Source organism: Amaranthus tricolor, chromosome 2, assembly GCF_026212465.1.
Source record: "Amaranthus tricolor cultivar Red isolate AtriRed21 chromosome 2, ASM2621246v1, whole genome shotgun sequence".
Classification (NCBI taxonomy): domain Eukaryota; kingdom Viridiplantae; phylum Streptophyta; class Magnoliopsida; order Caryophyllales; family Amaranthaceae; genus Amaranthus; species Amaranthus tricolor.
The window spans coordinates 9,888,495-9,912,145 of NC_080048.1; the positions used below are offsets into that span (position 1 = coordinate 9,888,495).

General features: G+C 30.6%; 1 protein-coding gene across 1 annotated transcript; it reads right to left on the reverse strand.

The window, feature by feature from the left end:
* Positions 1-411: 411 nt before the first annotated feature.
* Positions 412-23,399, reverse strand: LOC130806855 (non-specific phospholipase C4-like). Its single transcript, XM_057672077.1, has 5 exons — positions 22,907-23,399; positions 4,722-5,101; positions 3,689-4,098; positions 2,477-2,647; positions 412-2,387 (listed from the first exon to the last, which is right to left on the reverse strand). The coding sequence occupies exons 1-5, from the start codon at positions 23,141-23,143 to the stop codon at positions 2,050-2,052; spliced, it is 1,536 nt and encodes a 511-aa protein (XP_057528060.1). The 5' UTR covers positions 23,144-23,399; the 3' UTR covers positions 412-2,049.
* Between the last annotated feature and the right edge of the window lie 252 nt (positions 23,400-23,651).

The window sequence follows — 23,651 nt, forward strand, 5'->3', positions numbered from 1 at the left end:
CCTCACACTTATTTTCAAGCTATTAAAGATCCCAAATGGATTGAAGCTATGGATTCGAAACTTAAGGCTTTACAGGCCATTGATACTTGAGTCATTGTTCCATTACCCCATGGTAAAAAGGCAATTGGTTGTAAATGGGTTATAAGATCAAGTGCAAAGCTGATGGTTCCATTGAGCGATACAAAGCTAGGCTAGTTGCCAAAGGTTACACTCAAGAACATGGAATTGACTATGATGAAACCTTTTCCCTCGTCGTCAAAATGACTAACATTTGATGTCTCATCGCTCTTGCTTCTAGTAAACAGTGGTCCTTGTATCAATTGGACGTTAACAATGCTTTTCTTCATAGCGACCTTCATGAAGAAGTCAACATGAAAGTTTTGGATTGTTTTTTTAACTAGTGACAATGTTGTCTGTAAGTTGCAAAAGTCGCTTTACGGTCTCAAACAAGCATCTCGCCAATGATTTGCCAAGTTAGTCATTGTCTTACATCATCAAGGTTTCTCTCAAAGTGAGCATGATGCTTCATTATTCATTAAGCATTCTAGTTCCTTAGTCGCCTTTGCTACAGTTTATGTCGATGATATTATCCTTACTGGAGATGATTTTGTCAGTATTAAAGCTCTCAAGGACCATCAACATGTTACATTCAGCATTAAGGATCTGGGCAAACCCCATTATTTTTTGGGTATTGAGGTTGGCTACCTCTCATTTGGTATTGTCCTCACTCGAAGCAAGTTCAGTTCTGACTTGCTTACTGCCAGTGGCCTAACTGACTTCAAAACTGTGGTCACTCCTCTTCCTCTTAATCTCAAACTTTCTTCTACTGGTCCTCTATACAGTGATCCGATACACACAGCTCTCTAGTTGGAAAACTCAACTTTTTGACTCACACTCGTCTCGATCTTTCTTATACTGTCCAATTGTTAAGCCAGTTCATGCAACAGCCTCGTGAAGCACATTATGAAGCTCTTAAACATACTATGCATTATGTACATTCCACTCTTGGCCAAGGCATTGTCATGCATGCCACTAATCAGCTCACATTGCAAGCATTCTCGGATTCTGATTGAGCTTCTTGCCCTGACTCACGCAGATCAGTGACTGGTTTTGTTATTCTCTTGGGTCAATCCCCAATCAGTTGGCGTTCTAAGAAGCAACCAACTGTCTCTGGGTCTTCTTCTGAAGCTGAATATCGTGCTATGGCTGCCACATCTTCTGAAATTACTTGGTTGGTTCGATTAGTCGAGGAAATGGGTCTTGTCAATTTAAAACCCGTCACTTTACATTGTGATAATCAACCCGCACTTCACATCGCCAAGAATCCCGTCTTTCATGATCGCAACAAGCATATAGAGGTGGATTGCCATTTCACACGTGATAAGGTGCTTGAACGCTTAATTCAGCTTACATACCTTCCTACTCAATCTCAACTTGCCGATGCCTTTACAAAGATTCTACCGTCAGCTCATTTTCGTCTGTTACTTTCCAAGATTGGTTTGGCTTCACCCACCCCATGCTTGCGGGGGGATGTGGAAATATAGTGAAGTTGCCACGTTGTTACATTAAATAATTACTTGTATATATACAGCAATTAGTTGCCCTTGTATAGCTGATTTTTCTTTTTTAGATTCTCTTCTCTCTCCTGTTTCTCTCTCATAGAAACCCTTCAAGCAAGAAGCTCCATTAACCATGGATTATGCTCTACTTGTACATAGTCAATCAATGAAATAATCTTGTTCTTCCTCTCCTTAATTTACTGATATTCTTCAATTCCACAATCTAACAATAAATACACGACTTCTGCATTGTTATTGCATGTAAAGAATACCAGTATTACAATGGTACATATTAAATTATCTAATACACTTTCTCCTTACATTTTCCCTAATTCTTAACAGTTGGAAAACATTTTAAAACAATCAAAACCAGTATTTACAAACGTGCAATATATTCGATCATACTTTGCAACAAAAGTAAATTCAAATCAATACATAAACAACATAAATTAATTTAATCACACTTATTAAATAGAAAGTAATAAAGTTATTACCAACCAGAGCAGGAGATTAACTTTTGAAAGAAAGATTTGGGTTTAACATCAGCCTTATTATCACTATGATCCATCTCTTGTTCAGTACTTTGTATGACAACTACATGGTCTTCAGCAGCGCCATTTTTGTGGGCTTTCACGCACTCTTCCATGAAAACCTGGAAGGCTTCATCAGTGTACTTAGCAGCTTCAGCCACTGTCATTTCTTCGAAATCCGCCTTCTGGTGTCCTTTTAAAATTGCTGCTAATTGTACAATGTCTTCTTGGAAATCTGACAGCTTTTTATGTTCTTGAGCCTCAAAATCTCTCAGTCTCATTGGCTCAGGTAGTGTCACTACATCAAACATATTGTAAGAATTTGTTTAATGGATTATTATTATTAATAGTTAATGATAAATTATTTGAATTGCAGAAATTAAATACCTGGACAGTCGGTTCTCGGAGCACTTCTGTTTAAGACATCTTCAAAAGTGCCAGCCCATGCATCTCTTTTGGTAAGGAAGTCTTTCAAATTGAAAATCTTCTTAAGAGTTGCTGGGATTGAGGAATGCTCGTATTGTGATGTTGGTTGTGGTCCTGATGGTTCGTGTACCACTACATATTCCATTCATCAAAATTATTTCTATACCAAATATAATTTCAAAATAAAATATACATTATAATAATTATTATTATTATTAGTGTACTAGATAGATTCCCGTGTAAAGCACGGATACTATAAATATTTGCTAATATAAATATAATCTTATAAAATTAATTCATTCACAACCAAAATTTAATTATTAAATCTTTGTATTTGTTATGATATTATCATTATCAAAGTGAATAAATAATTTATTATACAATAATATTAAAACATATACTCATACTAATTATTGATAATTAAGACAAATAAAATTTCAAAGTCTTAAACCATGATATATAGGATGGAGGATTTAGTTGAAAAATAATCAAATTAGTTAGCTTATTTATTATGTGATAATGATTTATTACCTAAGATAAAAAAAAAAGATTTTTTTGATTTATATAAGAAAATATAGTATTTTAATAAATCATCACATATAGTTATAATCAATTAACAAATATTGCATGTTTTAATGAGTTAATTATTTCCTTAAATATAAAGTCAAAATCAAAAGCTGTTAATGATAGAAAAAAGGTGGAAAAGTTTAGTGTAATACATGTCTTAAGTCGTTTTTTCATTAGTATATTTTATTGATGATGCTTGAAAATGAGTTTTCACATTATCCAAAATACCAACAAAATGGAGGTATTTTGTAATTGGTTATTGGTTTGTTGACTCATTTGGTGGACTTTCGACAAGCTTATAACATTATGTTTTTGTTGTTTGTATAAATTAGATTTTCATGAAAATGTTTACTAAAATTAGATATTATTAATTTTTTATTATAGAAAAAGTAGGTGAATATGTCTAAAAGAAATATTTTTATCTTTGATTAAAATTAGCTAGCCTTTTTCAACTAAACTAAAAGTCATTTACGATACATTTTGATTTTTGACTAACCAATAAGTTAAAAACAAAAAATCAAAATAAAGCAAATCAATTACTAGCCAAAAGGCGGATCACCGATTAAAACTTTAATGTCTAAATTAATTGGAAAAAAAAATGTTTACCGGTTCCAGGTTCAATCCAAGGAGAGATAAACATGGCAGGAACCCTAACACCAAGACGATCAAAGTTGAAATTATAAGGAGCAGGACCAACAATATCATCTGGATTAGGAATCCCATGTGTAGGAGTTGGTACATGATCAAAAAATCCACCATGTTCATCATATATGATTATGAACAACATCTCATTCCATTGAGGACTTGATCTTAATGCTTCATAAACTTCCTTGACAAATCTCTGACCAGTTGATACATCATGGGATGGATGATCATCATTCCCTGGCAAAGCTATCAGGTCAAAGTATCTTGGCTCAATCACCACATAGTTGGGTAGCTTTCCTTGCTTGCAATGGAGCTTGAATGATACATCAAATGGGTGAAATTTTGTCATATATTTCAACTTCCTAAGGTTCCTGCACCACCCATACACCCCATATATTACATCTACTAACCCTTTTTCCTTTAGTGTATTTTGATTACTTTGACACAATTGTGTGTTTGATACACCGAAAAAGTTATTCTTCATGAAAGCTATTTTTCAATGGAAAATATAAATGATAGTTGATTGTGAGCTTGAATGAACTTGAATTCGTAGTATTCAAATTATTAATTAGTTTTACAATCAACAAAAAATGACTTGTCAAAAACAAATTAAGAACGTTTCACTAATCCTATGAACTTGAATAACAAAGTGTCATATAAGGCTAAGAAGGCTCCAAGGTTTGTTCAATGGTAATGTTATTCAAAATCAATTCTATTTTAGGACAAGTGTTTCAGATCGGTTAAAAATCAAGTCTTGTGTCTACATTGGTTTTATAAATTGTAAATAAAGTTTTTAAGTCGGATATAATCAGGTGCGGTTTTAAGGTCCGATGAATATCAGATCACCTGATCTGTTTTGAACACCTCTATTTGGAACATATTCCATCCTTCACATAACCCTTGAACAAACATTTGAGCTTACTTATCCTTGTGTGTTCATGTTCATTAGGGTCCTATGCCCTAATATAATGGGATAGAGGATGTGTATACTTACTTGTAATAAAGGGTGGATGGTGCAGATTGATAGTAAATACCAAAACTATGACCAGATTCCTGCAATGAATCAAAAATGGTCTTTTGAGGCATTCCTGCATTTAATTTCTTGCTATCATTCCCAATTAAACCATGAGATGTTGCGGAGTGCACAAACAACCTATTTGGTTGTGTAGATGCTGGAATCGAAGCAAACCACCTATCACATACACCAAATTGGTTCACTAACTCCTTATAAACGGGTACCAATTCTGGTTTGAACCCGTTCATCACGGTTTCAGCCATCCCATTTTGGATTCGGTTCGCGTTCTGGGCAAATCCTTGCATTGATGGACCCGATTTCTTATCCAATGATTCTTGGCTCCATGGTTCACCATATATCTGCTCATCAATGTTAGAAATGGACATAATTATAGGAAGTTTGATACTAATTAAATAAAAAGGTTTTAATTTGAACTTCATTAAAAATATAATTCATGTAAACAACCCACTACAAATAAAAAGATAAAATATGTTATGAAAAGCTTTAAATACTAAATTTTTTTATTTTACGTGGTAACCTTGAGTTTTTGGCTTTCTACTAAATGTTTTTTTTAAAATCACGTAGTGATCTTGAACTTCCAACTTTTTTATATGGTGACAAAATGTTTAATTTTTGGCTGAATAAAGTACTTATTTCGACTAGATTTCGAAATATGTTGTCAATTTGGGTGATCAAGACGTTTATTTTTGATAAATTGTCATTACATTGTGTAAAAATAACTTAAAATTAACCAAAAAAAAAACTTTCCTTTTATCTACCATATAGAAAAACCGAAAATTCAAGATTACCATATGAAATTTCACTTTGTTTTTTTGAAAGAGAAGCTTTAAATGCTTTTATACCATTGTGAATGCCAAAATCAATATATAAGGCAAAATTTTTACTTTAAATAATCAATTTAATAAATACTTCACATATGAGTAAAAACGTTATCTCTCTTTAATAATCAGTAAGGCTAAATTTTGACTTTAAATAACCAATTCTTGAAAGGATCCATTGATGAAGGCTTGCATAAGTTAGTGGGTTCAACCTTAATTAGTTCGGCTTGTGTGTCCACTATTTCAACTAAGCATGAAGATGATGATGATACTTCTTTGAGTAATGAAACATAGAGAATAATTCCAACATAACCCAATAAGTCCATGGGATGTATGGACTTGATTGGTAATTAAAATTTCATACTCTTGTGAGCCCTTTGAGGGCATTTTAGTACATGTGCTTTGTTTGTGCACATGTGTTGTTTTTGTTTTTATTTTATTTTGAGTATGATGTTGTGTAAGTTGTTATATTATGATAGAGTGAATTAGAGAATATATTTGACTTGGGTGAACACAAGTCAAGGTGGAGATTGTTAGTGTTAATGGTGATTTGAGTGCGCCAAATAAATTTTATGCATTATGTGAACATAGAGAGAGAATCCCATGAATGGATTAAATGGCTGAGTGATTTAAGGACTGACTTAAACATAAGAATCATGGCATGATGAATGATAGTTAATGAGAAGACTAAAGAGTGAAAATTCTTGTACGAGGCATCCAAGTAATGAAGTATTGCCTTGATCGAGCATTGGATTCAATTTTTGGCTCTTGGTGTTCTTTGGAGCTGTTTATTATGGAATTAATCCCTTGTATTAACTATGCAATACTCATTAATGTAATCATCTCTACAAATAGAGGTCTCATATGCTCATCAAACACATCCACAAAAATCCCTAAGCCTAAACACAAGCCTAATCTCTTCTCCATAGTAATTCTCTATTTGATAGTTCTTTGAACTCCTCTGTGATAATATAAGTGAGATACTACACACCAGAGGACGTAGCCTTAATTGGGTGAACCTCATTAAATATTTGTGTTATTTTATTGCATTATTTTCTCTTATAAACATTGTTTTTCATTAAAAGTGTAATTTGTTCATCACATGACTTCATACACTCAATCTTGGTGATATTGGAGTTTAAAACACGTTGTTTGAACTTTAATATAGCATCATTTTCAGAAACAATATGAAAAACTATGGTACAATTGTCTTAGTGATTATCTCTTTATATAAGGATTCGAAAATGACCAACTAATAAGTTATGTATTCATTAAACGAAATCAATTAGAATTTTCTATAATTGTAGTTCATGTTGATGATTTAAATACCATCAGAACTCCAAAAGAGCTAGAACCAACTAAAAAAAAGAAGATGAAAGATCATTGAAATTAAATTTGGCCTTGTATTACAAATAAACACTTAAACGGTGGAATTTGTTTTGCACCAATACTATATTAAAAAGATATTGAAAATTTTCATGTGGTGACCCTTAGCTTTTGACTTTTCCACAAATGTTTTTTAAAATCTGCGTGGTGACCTTGAGATTCTAACTTTTCCATTTGGCAGTCAAAGTATTAAGTTTTTGGTTAAATTAAGTATTTATCTCGACTGAATTTATAAATATGTGATCAATTAGGATGATCACGACGTTTGTTTTTTGAAAAAAGGTCATTACTTTAGGTAAAAATAGCATAAAGTTAACAAAAAAGACATCCTTTGTCTACCACGTAGAAAATTGGAAGGTCAAGGTCATCACGTGGATTTAAATAAAGTTTGTCTACCACTTGAATAAGTCGAAAATTCAGAGTTACCACATGGAATTTCCTAAAGATATTTAAAGGGATTTTATATGGACAAAGCTCATCCACTAAACTTCCTAATGATAGTACAATTATTAAATGCAAAGCATGACCTATTTCAACATTGTAATTAGGATGAAGAGGTTCTTGGCCTTGATGTACTATACTTAAGCGCAATTACAGCTCTGATGTATCTAGGCAATAATACAAGACGAGATTATTACCTAGACACAACTATTCAGCAACAAAGAAACAATCAAATATGTTAAAATATTTGTTGTGTTACCTTCGATAAATTAAAGATTTAGGATTATTTTATCAATCAAACAGTTTAATACGTAAATGTTGGATACTTAACAGACTAATATAAACACAAATCAAAAAATTGATATGTATTCACATATAAAGGTACCACAATATCAAGGAGATCTACAAAACAGATCTTGACTACTACATCATCAAATCATGCAGAATTGATGACTTTTATGAAACAAGTGGAGAATGTATCTCATTAAAACAACGTGGATTGAATAAGATTACAAATTCTCCAACTATAATTTATGAAGACTATATCGCTTGTATTGCACAAGTTAGTGAAGCCTTCATACAAGGATTTAGAAAAAACACCCAACATTAAAATGTTCCCTCACACATGACCTCCAAGTTGGAAAAACTAGATGCATACCAGATTCAATCAAACAAAAATCTTGCTGACTTGTCCATGAAGTCCATTCCATAAAAGAAGTAGAATCCATAGCCTTTTTACTATGGGGTAATGGAACAAAAAACCAAGTATCATTGGCCTGTAAAGCCTTAAGTTCAGAATCCATAGCTGCAATCCATTTGGGATCTTTAATAGCTTGAGAATAAGTGTGAGGTTTAACAAGAGAAGATTGTTGAACAAGAAGACTTCTGTGAGAGAGAGGGAGTGAATTATAACAAACAAAATTGCACCAATGTGAGTTTTATGGAAGCTTAACAAACAAAATCTTTAAGATAAGATGATGGTTTGTGGGTAGAGGCTCGGATTGGTGGGGAAGAGAAAGAAGTAGGACAGTAAGGTCCATGAGGGTAAAGGGAGAAGGATCTATAGGGATGTGTGGTGTAGGTATAGTACAAGGAGAGGGAGGAGGAGTAGGATTTTATGAGGTTATGGTGGGCAGAAAAGAATCATCAAACGAGTTGGGTATAAAGTTTGATGGTGGTGTAGAAACTGGTAAGAAAAACGGGAGTGGTTTGGTTTGTGAAGAAGAGGCAAAATGGAATGGGAAGTGCCATTCATGAAACACTAAGTCCCTAGTAAGAAGAACCTTTTTAGATACCAAGTCATACACTATATACCCTTTTGTGCAAAAGGATAACCAACAAAAACACAAGGATGAGCTCGAGAATCTAGTTTTCATCTACCTTGTTTCAATGTGTAGGTGAAGCACAAACATCCAAAGACTTTCAAATGAGAATAATCGGGTGTAGAGCCAAATAATTGGGCATAGGAACTTTGATAATTGAGGTTGGGTAGGGGCAGCCTGTTGATCAAGTATGTAGCACTCTGAACACATTCCTCCCAAAATCTAATAGGCAGATTAGACTGAAAAAAGAGGGCTTTAGCAGTTTCAAGCAAATGTCGATGCTTTCTTTCAACTACTCCATTCTTTCAACTACACCATTGTACAATTTTAAAATGTCCCCTTCACATAGTTCTTTCGCATTGTCACTTCGAATAATTTTCACAGATGAATCAAACTGAGAATGCACATAAGCTAGAAAAGTATGTAAAGTAGAAACACAATCACTCTTGTGTTTCATCAAATAAGTCCATGTAGCTCTACTATAATCATTAACAATAGTAAGAAATTTAGAGCAACCATTATGAGTGACATGTTTTTATGGACCCCAAATGTCTATGTGTAAAAGCTGAAAAACTTTATTAGTCTTGATTTCACTGTGAGTAAATGAGAGTCTACATTGTCTAGTACGTTGACAAATAGTACAAGGAATATACTCAAAAATATCAGAAATGTATAAGGATCAATCAATGTGTTGTAATTCTCTAAACAGAACACGTCCGAATCGTAGGTGCCACAGCTTAGCAGCATTCGTGGTCTTATTGCCACTTTTGCAACTATTTACACATGTTTCATGAGATGTACTCATAGGTGAAGCATCACGAGAAGGCGTCTAAGAAGAGGTGTAGCATAGACCTTGAGAGAGATCACCAAGAACTAAAGGCCTTCTCATTGAAGGGCCCTAAAGAACACGACCATTGGTGTTAAAAACTATAGAACAACCAAGATCTTGAACAAGTCTATTCACTGAGATCAAATTAAAAAAAAAATCTTGGACATATAAGACGTTATGGAGAGTTATTTCATGTGACAACTCAGGGGTGTCTTCAGTTTCTCGTTTGATCAAATTAAGTAATTGATTGTACTACTCAGGGGTGAAACTAGTAGGAGTATTGCCTTCACTAAAATGCACAGCATTGGCGTGCCTCTTGTTCTAAGTATTCTAGTAATCAGCAGGATATCCATGGAGCTTGTAGCATCTATATATGGTATGACTATTCCTCTTACAATGATCACAAAAAAATGTTGTTCTCTTATTTCTAGAATTTCGTCCTCCACCTGATTGTGACCTTTCTGACCAGGACTTTTTATGCCTTTCATATCTTCCACGAGTATCATTTGATTTTGCAAACGATGACTTATCAGAAAACCTTCTTTTATCTATCACAAAAGCAAAGCTCTCATTTATCTATCCAAATTTCCCTTGTTGTTTGTAAATTGTGCACACCCCTTCCAATAAGAGTACTGATATTGGAAATTATCCATCCTATCACCATATTATTGCACCTAATCCATGTCTTATGAGATGTATCATCAGCAAAAGGTCTAGTGAGAGTTCCGTCCACAAAAGATATTTTGTTCTTTGATGTCAGTGCAAGAATCATCGGTCGCTTCTAGTCAGTAAAACCAGTTACATCAAAAGAGAGGACACAAACTTCAAACCAGTATGATCGGATGGATGTAGATAATACACACTACTAGAATCAAGATTAGGATCAAGAACTGTATCTTGAGAAGGCATCATGCAATTAAGGAATTTGTAATTGATTGAGAAAGAGAGAAAAGGAAGAAAAGAAACAAGCAAGAAACAGCAAAAAATGGAGCAGCAATCACGAATAGAAAAAAAAGGAAATGCAATTTTCTAGCAACCAAAATACAAGAAATCGACCGAATTAACTGTCGCAAGAATCAAGAGCATAAATCAAGGAACCAAAGCTTGATTAATTGAGAAATTGGAAAGTAATGGAAGTTCCAGCAAATCAAAATTTGCATTTTGTTGCGAATTACGTCCATAATCGTGATCGAAGCTCTGATACCATGTTAGATTGCGAAATTGAAGAATATCGGTAAAATAAGGAGAAGAAGAACAAGATCTTTTAAAAGTATCAATTAAGTTAGTTTTTCCAGATCCTTCATTTATCTTAGTAGTTCAGAAGATTGTGGTGACATATGATATCACCATCTTCAACTCGAAAATATATTCTTAATGTTTTAGGATAGTGTGAGTTACACTACTATCTAGAAGACATTAATACATGAATCCATTTTCCAATTGATGAATATCTTTATATTAAATAAATGTATAATTTACGAAAAAAAAAATTCATTGATGAAGGAAAACATCAATACATAAAATAAAAATGCATCAATAAAAAAAATACAGTTGAAATAAAAATGAAACCATTGTTAATTAGAATAATTTAGGGAAATTCCACATGGTGACCCTGAGTTTTTGGCTTTTTCACAAATGTTTTTTTTTAAATCCACATGGTGACATTGAACTTTTAACTTTTCCATGTGGTGGTCAAAATGTTTAGTGTTTGGTTAAATGAAGTATTTATTTCAGCTGAATATCAAAATCAGTGGTCAATTAGGGTGATTATGATGTTTGCTTTTCTGAAAAAAATCATTACGTTGGGTAAAAATAGCGTAAAGTTAACAAAAAAATATTCCTTTTGTCCACCACATGGAAAAATTTTAAGGTTTTGGTCGCCATGTAGATTTAGAAAAAGGTTTGTTTACCATGTGGAAAAAGCCAAAAATTCAAGGTTACCACATGAAATTTTCCAATAATTTAAATATCATTTTCTTCATTATCTTTTTTAAATATAAATTTGAAAGATCAATGTTAGGCATTGAGGTGCTTGCTTCATTGAAGTTTACTTTCGCACCTATTTTTTTTATTGTTATGGAAAGCTTGATAGAGCTCTACCAAATGTTTGGCAGTACAACATATACGTGTCTAATGCCTACTCAGGCCATATTTGTAACAAACACTTTCTTTTCGATCTTGGTGGTTATTTTTGTAATGATATTCATGTTGCTTTTCCTTTCGAAAATCACAGTTATAACAACTATTTTGATAATTTGTTAAAAATGGTCAATATCGCACCCTTAAACTTTCTGCCATGGCCACTTAAATTTTTACAACCTTATCCTCGTCCTGATCCCCCTTCCTCTCCCTTGGATATTTTTGCATCCTCTACCACGATTATCGATATTTCCACAGCTTTTATATTCAACAACATGTGCTTCAGGTACATGTGTTTCTACAGTATGTGTCCCACGGACTATCAGAGATCCAAGAGGCCTCATATTATGATTTTTTCAAATAAGATCATTGTATTGTTAAGCCAGTGACAGTACTACACTTAGATCTGAATATTGTTCAAAATTTCTTTCCCTATATTTTTGGTTCAAAATAATATTTATGGGATGAAAATTAGATAGAGTGAGTTCGATCATTTCGACATCAGTTACTAAGTGCTTACAAAATTTCAATAATGATGCAATTCTGTATAATGTTGAATTATACTATTAGAGAGATTTAAAATCTAAAAGTTTCAAAATTTTCCACTCATGGCTGGCTTATGGAAGAAGCACCCTTTTATGGTAATTAAATCTTTCAATAAGAGAGTCCCATAAAAGTTTTGAGATCTTATATAAATAAATAATCAAATTTGAGGCTATCATGTATGTGATACCTTATGAGGACTAAGGCTTTGGCTTTTTCTTGATTTGTAGCTACCTTTGTTTTGGTAGCTTAAGTTCCACCTTTAGTCGTTGAATTTTTTTCTTTTACTTCTATTACTGTATGTTCAGGTCTTTGAGCTTTTAGATTCATGAACATACCTTCTTTCTATTCTAATAATTTTCATCCAGTTAAGTCTAATATGTTTAGTAATTTTTTGTAATATCTACCATATTCGCTACATAATGTATAATTTTTTATTGTAAGTATATATGAATATATGATGATCCTTTAATTTAAATATAGAATTTAATACAAATATAATATATATATATATATATATATATATATATATATATATATATATATATATATATATATATATACATATATATATATATATATATATATATATATATATATATATATATATATATATATATATATATACATATATATATATATATACATATATATATATATATATATATATATATATATATATATATATATATATATATATATATATATATATATATATATAATTTTGATATCTACCATATTCGCTACATAATATATTTAAATATCTACCATAATATAATTTAAATATCTACCATATTCGCTACATAATATATTTTTTTTATGATATTCTCCCCTTGGCTTATTATTATGACTCAAATGTAGACATTAATAAAAGTAAAAAATTAAGAATAAGGGAAAAATTAAACAGGTAAAGAAAAAGTAAAATTATAGAAGAAAAATGCTAAAGAGAGTAAGAAATAACATACATATTATATAATAGTATAATATATCATACAAAATGCACTAATGAACAAAAATATATATCAAAAAAATCATGTGCATTTTGTTTTTCTTCATGAAATATGCTTGTTCATAATTATTATCAGTTCTAATGCTACAAAAAGGATCACCAAAACCATAATTAGGGAGATAGATAATTTGAGTTAGGCAAAATTTTCTTTAATTTTAAAGGTGTGAAAAGAGGAGGAAGATGGGTTGTTTTTGTAGTGGGAGTACATTATTGATGGTTAGTGGAGGACGAAAAAAGAGTATTTTTGAAGTAAAGAGTAAAGGTAGAAGAGGTATGTAGTAAAAAAATTGGGTTATCAATCGCAACACAACCAACTCGTACCATCAACTTGTAATTCAGAGTAAGACCAACTAATAATCCACTAGTACCTCCAATTTATATCCCACTAATACGACCTATAAATAATTCATCAACACAAACAACTATAACGCTCAAACAACATCAACAACAAAAATACACATCAAGTAATAAAAGAACTAAAAAGGATGAAGGAGAAACACGTAATAAACGTTGCAAGACAAATAACTCATTAAATAATTTATTGGACAATACGCCACCTTTGTGGATGGCAAGAACACTTTATTTCTTTTGTCATTATTTGCTTTTGTAATGTTTATATTGCTGGCTAATATATTTTGTGATTTTATCGCATTAATTTTGGTTAGTATTAACTTTTTTTCCATTTCACTCTCGTATGTTTCTCTTACATGTGCATTTTTTTCATATTTAATACGTTAACATATAATGCTTTTTTTTCATTTACATTTTCACTTTACGTATTGTTTTAATTAAATCATAAATAATACAATATATTGTACAGTTTGGGATAACCATCTATAAAAAATGAATTATCCAAAGTTTTTTACAACACACCTCTTATCCTTCCACCTTTTTTCTTTACATCAAAAATCGCCTTCTCCTCCCCGTCTTAACCATCGATATTGTACTCCCACCAAAAACTAACTCATCTAACTACTCTTCGCATACCTTTAAAATTAAAGAAAATTTGGCCAAACTCAAATTATATATTTCCTTAATCATGGCTTTGTTAATCTTTTTGTGGCATTAGGATTTATAATAATTATGAACAAGTTAAAGTTTTTTTTTTGAAGAAGAAGAAACAAGATGCACATGATTTTCGTAGCCTATATTTTTGTTCATTTTTTCTTTGATTGCTCATTTTTTTCTCTTGTTCTTAACTTTTTATACTTTTACCATCTATATCTAATTCAAAGTAATAAATCAAGGGGGGAGAATATCATAAAATAAAATATCATAATTTTAAATATATGGTTTATCATTATAAAATTCTATATTAAATTTAAGGATTATAATATTGTCATATACTTCACAAAATAATACTATATTATGTAGCAAATATGGTAGACATTACAAAAAGACTATTCAACGTATTAGACTTAATCGGACAATAATTCTTAGAATTGATGAAAACATGATCATAAATCTAGAAGCTCAAGAACTTGAACATACCATAATAGAAGTAAAAGAAAAAGATTCAATGACTAAAGATGGAACTCAAACTACCAAAATAAGGGTTGCTATAAATCAAGAAATGGCTAACGCCTTCGTCATCTAAAAGCATCACATACATGATAGCCTCAAATCTGAATATTTATTTATAAATAATCTCAAAACTTTATGAGACTCCCTTGTTGAAAGATTTAATCTCTATAAAAAGGTGTTTCTTCCATTATACAGAAGTGCATTAATGTTGAAATGTATTAATCTTTATGAACCACGAGTGGAAAATTTTGAGACTTTCGGATTTTAAAACTCTCAAAGAATATAATTCAACATTATACAGAATTGCATTAATGTTGAATTTTGTGAGCACCCCATAACTAATGCAGAAAAGATTGAACTTGGTATATCTACTTTTCAACCCCTAAAAATTATTCTGAACCAACAATATAGGGAAAAAAAAATTTAAACAATATTCAAATCTAACTATAGTATCATCACTGGATGAACAACACAATAATCCTGTTTGGAAAAATCATAATATGAGACCTCTTGGATCTCTGGTAGTCAGTGAGACACATACTACAGAAACACATGTGCCTGAAGCACATACTATTGATTATAAAGGTCGTGGAAATTTTGATAATTGCGGTAGAGGATACAAAAATTTTGAGGGAGAGGAGAGGATCAAAACGAGGACAAGGTCCTTGAAAATTTAGTGGACACGGTAGAAAGTTCTAAGGGTGCGGTAGGGACCATTTTCCACAAATTATCAATATAGCTGCTACAACTATAATTTTCAAAGGGGAAAAAGCATGGATATCATAACAAAAATAACCATCAAGATCGAAATGAAAATGTTTGTTACAAATGTGGTGTGACTGGGCATTGGGCACGTACATGTCGCACTGCCAAACATTTGGTGAAGTTGTATCAAGCTTCGTATAACAATAATAAAAATGTGTGGAAGCAAACTTCAAAGAAGCAAGCACCTCAATGCCTAACATTGATCATTCAGACCTATATTTAGATGGCGATGAAAATGAAAAAGATTACGAAGAAAATGATACCTAAATTATTTTAATTAACGATGTTTTTTATGTTTATTTCAACTATATTTCTTTTATATTGTTGCATTATTATTTTTTGTCTTGATACTTTCCTTTATTGATGAAATTTTCTTTTCATAAATTATATATTTATTTAATATAAGATATGAAACAACTTGAAAATGGATTCAGATAATGATATCTCCTAAATAGTGGAACAACTCACACTATCCTAAAATATAAAAAATATTTCTCTGAGTTAAAGATGGTGAAAATAGATATCACCCAATCTCTAGAACTACCTAACTAAAAAAAGGATTTGGGAAAGCTCATATAATTAATACTTTCAAATAGGACAAAACTAGTAAATAATAATGCTTTATATTCGAGTGAATCTCGACAAAATTTCACAAGTTTCAAAGATATCCGCCAAAATGGTTATCATTTAGAAACCATGATAAAATTCATAATGAATATTTATGCATCCATCTGAAAGATGCGGTAAGAAATGTGTTCATGAAAAATTATCTGCATATTCATGAGGATTATATCATATTGATATAAGACTAATTAAAATAAACATGGTGTCTAACTGAAAGTTAGATAATAAAGAAATGATAAATTTGTGGCATGACTGATTGGGTCATCCTAGTACTAGAATGACGCAAAAAATAATTGAAAATTCAATTGGACATACAATGAGAAAAGTCAGAATTCCCTAACAAAATGAATTATTATGTTCTGTATGTTCACAAGGCAACTTGATGATTAGACCCTCTGCTAATAAAACTGCTACTGAAACTTCTATGTTTCTAGAAAAAATTCATAGAGATATTTGTGGTGCAATTATTCTTGCTTCTAGACCATTTAGATAATTTATGGTGTTGATTGATGTTTTAATACGATCGTTAGATATAAGCCACATAAATGAGAATTATGGCATTTGCAAAATTTTTTGCTCAAATCTTAGATTTAAAAACCAAATTCTAAAGTATAAAATAAAGTTAATAAGGTTTGACAAAGTTGAAGAATTTACATTCCAGACTTTTTATGATAATTGTATGTCAATTAGGATTGACGTACATCATCTAGTGGCTTATGTTGATACACAAAATTGTCTAGTTGAATCATTTATTAAAAGACTTCAATAAATTGCAAGACCATTATAAATGAGGTCAAAATTGCCCTCATCTGCTTGAGGCCATGCTTATGCATGCATCATCATTGATAAGATTAAGACCAAGTGCGTAACATAAATATTCTCCACAATAATTAGTGAAAGGTTGAGAACCAAATATATGCATTTGAAAATATTTGGGTATGAGGTATATATTTTTATTGCACCAATTCAACGTAAAAAAGAAATAGGCCAACAAAGAAGGATAAGAATTTATGTTGGATTTGATTTCCCATCAATCATAAAATATATAAAAACCAATGACTAGTGATTTATTTAATGATTGATTTGCAGATTGTCATTTTAATGAGACAATAGTTCTATCTTTTGGGGTAGTGAAAATACACCCAAACACGAAGGAGGTAAATCTAACATGGAATAAGATGCACTTCAAAATATATGATCCATAAACAAATGCACGTGAACAAGAACTCAAAAAATTATTCATAATCACTAAATTGCAAACAAATCGCCTAATGCACTTGTAGATACAATGCAAGTGACAAAAGCATGTACTCCAGCAGCAAATGATCCTACATGAAGTGAAATTCCCATTGATAACAAGGTCATTGAATATGAATCTATTGCAAGTCGATAGCGTGGAAAAAATTTGAAACAAAGAAAATCCAAAATGTTGAATGAAAATGGCAAATAATAATATTATTAATACTTTGTTAACGTTTAAAGAAATATGTATTGGGGATGCGAATGAAAATTTCAAAAAATAACAAAATTTAAAGTTTGATAAATTACATTTCAACTAAAAAGCAACTAAATTGAAGGCATGTTATAGTTTTGACACATTAGCTTATATATTTCCACTAATATAACACTTGATGAAAATAATGTAGAACCAAGAACAATAGAATAATGCCGTTGTAACATTAATGATTGGCCAAAATGCAAAGATAAAATTCAAGCAGAGTTGAAGTCACTTGAAAAACGAGATGGTTTTAGACAATTACCAGAACACTAAATGGTGTAAAACCAGTCGCTTATAATGGATGTTTGTGAGGAAAGGAATGAGAAAAAAAAAAGTGGTTAAATATAAGATACGACTCGTAACACAAGTTTTTTCTTAAATGCCAGGGATTGATTAAGAGGAAACATATTTACCAATAATAGATGCAAATACTAAGATTTCTGGTAAGTTTAACGGTCTCAAATGGGTTGTAAATGTGACTTAAGGATATTGTCACTGCATATTTATAGGGGTCACTTGATACGGATGTTTATATCAAAGTACTTAAAGGTTTGAAATTACAAGAAAATTACAAATTACGAGAAATGTTTTCCCTAAAGCTGAAAAGGTCCCTTTATGGGCTATAACAATTTGTAAGAATTTGGTACAATTGTATTAGTGGATATCTCAAGACAAAAGAATTCATAAATGATCAATTCAATCCCTTTGCATTCATTAAATGAACACAGTTAGAAATTTTTTTATAACTGAAGTTATGTGGATTTAAATATCATTGGAACTCCCAGAGAGGTTGAGCAAACCACAAAATATCTGATGAAAGAATTTAAAATGAAAAATCTTAGGAAACAAATTTTACCTTAGATAAAAAATTAAGCACTTATAAGGTGAAATCTTTATTCATCAGTCCAACTATACAAAAAAGGTTCTAAAACGATTTTATATTGGAACAGCTCTTTCGCTAAGATTTCGAATGACGGTGCAATCATTAAATGCAAAAGATGATCCATTTCAACCTTATGAAGAGGAGGAAGAGGTTCTTGACTCTGAAGTGCCATACTTAAGTGCAATTGGATCTCTAATGTATCTAACCAATAACAGAAGACCCAATATTGCTTTCGCTATTAATTTATTTGATAGATATATAAATTAACTAACATAGAGACATTCAAACGAGAAAAAACATTTATTGTGTTACCTTCGAGGAACTAAACATCTTTGATTATTTTATCAATCAAAGCAAGATACCACTCTTGTTGGATATACAAATTGTGGATACATATCAGACCCACATAAAGTTAAATCACAAATGAACATGTGTACACATATGGAGGTATCCTAATATCTTAGAGATCCATAAAACAAACATTGACTGCTACATCATCAAATCATGCAGAATTTTTTATCGCCCTTTATGAAACAAGTGGAGAATGTTTCTGGTTTAGGTCATTTTTGGTCATATTTAAGAAGGATGTGAGATAAGCACAATAACAATTCTCCAAGTATAATTTATGAAGATAATATCACTTGTATTGAATAATTTTGTAGAGGATTGATAAAATGCGTTAGAATCAAACACCTAACTCCAACTTTTCTTCACATATAACCTTCAAAAGGAAAGAAAAATAAATGTCAAACAAGTTCGATCAAACGAAAATCTTGTTGACTTCTTCACGAATTCCCTTCCATCATAGAAATTCGGACAACTTGTAGATAAAATGAGAATGTGTCATCTCCAAAATATATGTTGAAATAAGGGGGACAATCAGACTCAATGAACTCGTTTATACCTTTGTTCAGGGTTTTTCGCATTAGGTTTTTCCTTAAAAGGTTTTTAATGAAATAGTATAGAAAAGATATGTTGTAATATTATTGTACCCTTTTATTTGATTAAGGTTTTTTATTTGCCATGTAAAAATTAATTAACTAATTTCAAAAAACATTCAAGGGGAAGTGTTACGAGTCAAAAGTATTCTCTGCTTTCTCACATAGCAGACCTGAATGCCTACAAATAGTTTACCTATGGTAATTAACTATTTGTTTGTACAATCTATTATAAATACGCAGATTCACGTAATATTGAATGCACAGCTGAGAAAAAACTTTATCTCTTTTACATATTTACTCATCTTACTTTCTCTATAGTCTCTCTAAGAAAAAACTTTATCCCTTTTACATATTTACTCATCTTACTTTCTCTATATTCTCTCTAAATCTTATCAGTTTGATAATTAGTACTCTATAAAAAACCATTTTAGTGAACAATATGTTATTTTACATATGTTAAAAGAAAACAACTCATATAAATTTCATAGTTCATCACCACTCTATCTCCAATGAATTAGTAGTAAAGAGAAACTGAAGAATTTTTGAGAAAAATGTAGATATTTGATAATAAATGAAGAGATATAGCAAAGTATGTAGATGAAATAAAAAAAAATTAGTTATATAGAAGAGATTAAAATAAAATTGTTTATCATTGTCCAAAAATAAAATAATGTAAAATAAGTAAGACAAAAAAACATAACAAATGATATTCAATGAGGGGAACGAAAAAAGAAAAACGATAATAATTTAATCGATTTTAATTTGTCATAAATAGTCATACTCAGTTACTCACAAGTTTGATGGGCTGCTCTGCTAAATATCAACAAACCTACGTCATTCATTATGATATAATTATTTTAATAAAATAAAGTAAATTATAAAAACAATAATTGACAATGAGTACAACTTAGACTTAAAAAAGGTTGCACACAAATAGGGATTATAAATCAGTAAAATTATACGGATTTTGTATTTTATTCATCTCAATTAGGATGGATCTGCCTGAGTATGAATTTGGTGGGCAATGAGTGAATATGAGTATGAAAAGTTTTTTAAGTCATATGTAGTGAGTAGTTGGTGGTTATGAGATTTTACCCGTCTCATATATGCCCCCATCGCCCCATATAACAATTTTATATATTTTATTAAAATCTTTTGAAAAAAATTAAAAATATTAATTATATGATGAATTTTTACGATTGAAACTACTCTTGTTGGACTGTATCGTTGAATTATAGGATTGTGAAATCGTATTATGATTCAACCTCCTAAAATCTTGAGATAAGTGGGGTCATACGATCCTACCAACTTTAAGATCCTACATACGATCCGCATCGATCATTTATTTTTGGATCGTAAAATCGTAAATCAAAATCAAGATTCTTATAACTATGAGTAAATGTGAATGAGTTTAAATGCATACACAAATGCAAATGCGTGTGTATGAAAATTTTCACATGATAAGTGATACTTAATTAGGCGGTGAATTTGAAAATTTAGGTGTGTTAGACATAGAGCATACCATATTAGTCCACCCAAGTAATCATCTCTATTGAAAGTGGACCACCAATCTACCATGCTAGCTCATTTTGACATTTTTTATTTGATACTTTTGTTTTTTCTCTTTTTGATAAATTATCACATCATGACATCAATTAATTATATAATTACTATAACGTTTAAAAAGTAATTTTTGTTGAAATAGCGATAACATTTTATTTGCACTCTTGCTTTCTTTGGTAGTGATCTTAAGATTTACTAGTTTTTATTTTCATCATAAATTTTTACACTATACTTTTTGAATGTTTTTCAAGATGACAAGGTGAGTATCTTCTCCCAATTCCTCATGATTCCTTTCATTGTGCTACATTGCATGCATCAGTTCACTCCGACTAATTATTTCGATTAAACGGATAGAATGTAAAAATTTTAAAGTAAAAAAATAAAAAATAGGTATAATTTATCAGTATTTTTCAAGAAAAAAAAAACCCCACTTATATTCTATCTTGTATAGAATAATGAGAGTGTTCTTACCTTTTCCAAAACGGATTAAATTGTAAAAGTGTCAACGAAACTAGAAGATCACAATTTAATGATCTGATAACCAAATCAAGTGTACCCTCAAACTAATACCTTTAATTTATACCACACACTAACATATCACCATAAACCGACATTGTAGATAATTGTACTTCTACATGATATTTGATAAAATATCAAGTGTCAATAATAGAGCTGTTATTTGGATTATTTGATCTACTTCAGGTTATGTGTTTTGGTCGGTTTAAAAATGACAGTTCATATTGATTATTCTAATTTATTTTGAAGACGAGTTAAATTGAATTTGATTAGAAGGAGGCAGGATAAATCTCAAATCATCGAATCTGTTTTGAACATCTGTAGTCCATAAGAATACATTTTAGAATTAACTTAACATATATTGTAATCGAATTATCCCTATACATACACAAGATATAAGCTTAATACTCCATATCTTTATACTTGCTATATTTCTTAAGCAACTTAATACTTTATTTTTCCTTTATATATATAAAAACTAATACATATAAGAAAATAATATTATTAAAGTATATATATACAATTAGATGATTTAAATAAGATGACTATCAAATTCTTACATATTAATCACAACATATAAAATTAGATTGAATAACAAATTGTGTCTAAGGAACGAGAGAAGTACCCCTTCCGTTCCTTAAAAAGTTCTTATTTATCATTTTGGGTTGTTTTATTTTTTGTTTCTATAAATAATCTTTCTATTTATATAATAAATTTCAGACATAATTAATTTTATTCATCCTTATTTTAATATTTTAATAATGCTTTTGGTCCTCACACACCTTCTACTAACTTCATTTTCATATTTTTATACTCGTTCCAATTCACTGGTAATGTCCCATTTACTTTTTGGATACTATTCATCTCTTACTCTTAATTTATATTTTATTATTAATCTATAAGTTAAAACATGGTCAAATGAGATCTTATTTGATTTGTCTCAATGCAAGGATTAATTATATCAACTTTCCATAATTTTTAATTATGCACAATTAAAAATATTAAGGATTAAATAAATACGTTGGATAGAGTGCATAAAACAAACGAGACATTAGTAGTGAATTGAAAGGAGTATTGTTCATGGTCTCCACATATTTCTGTTAATTTATAAAAATATTTTTCTAACAGTTGTAGTTCCTATATTTTTTTCCACTAATTTTTAATATTTTTTAAATATTTATGGTCATCACTTTTCATCCATCAAATTTATTATTTAATAAAATAATATATTAACTATATAAAAAATTTTATTTTTGTTAATTTCCGTGAACATTCATACTACAATATGCAGCACAATTTTAAATTTAAGAGAAATTGTATGAACATGAAAGTAATATATTACCTGCTCATAGATATCTTGGTAGGAATGACCAGGGTTTGGATCCACATAAACGGATCCATCCCCAAAGTTGATAGGAGCAGAGTTAGGATCCGTAGTGTTTAAAGGGTTGGACTCCTGACCCGTTACACCATCAATATCCGGGTTGATTTGCTTCATCCATCCTAACATATGATCAAAAGATCGATTCTCCATAACCAACAATACCACTGTTTTTATGGGATACACCTTATCAGCCATTAGAGAATCTCACTTTTCTAGCACTGTTTTGGTTTGGAAAAGAATGAAGGAAGAGTGAGCTTGGCTTGAAAAGCAGGGAAATAGTGTTAGTAGTTTAGATGCTATCAAGCTAATACCAAGAGCATTAGCTAATTAATAAAGTTGGTATAAATAACCACCTTTATGGCATTATATTATATATGTCGTTATTACTCTTTTTCTTCATTATTAGGTGGCTAGCTCTCTTGTGTGAATTGTTTATCATATAGCAATGACTAAAAGAGTCACATGTAATAATTGCATTAAAAATTGAGTGATTTTTTTTTATGAAAAAATGGTTGTAAATAAAATAATGTAAGATGATATATAAGTCCTGTGTGTTCCTAACAAACTGGCAGTGTTTTAACACTATTTATTTGTTAAAACTCCAGAATATCAAAATTATGTGAATTTTGTTTGATTAAACATGAATCCCACTCACTTTGTTTTCTTTTTTTTATTTCTTTATTGTTTATTCTTGTAATCTTAC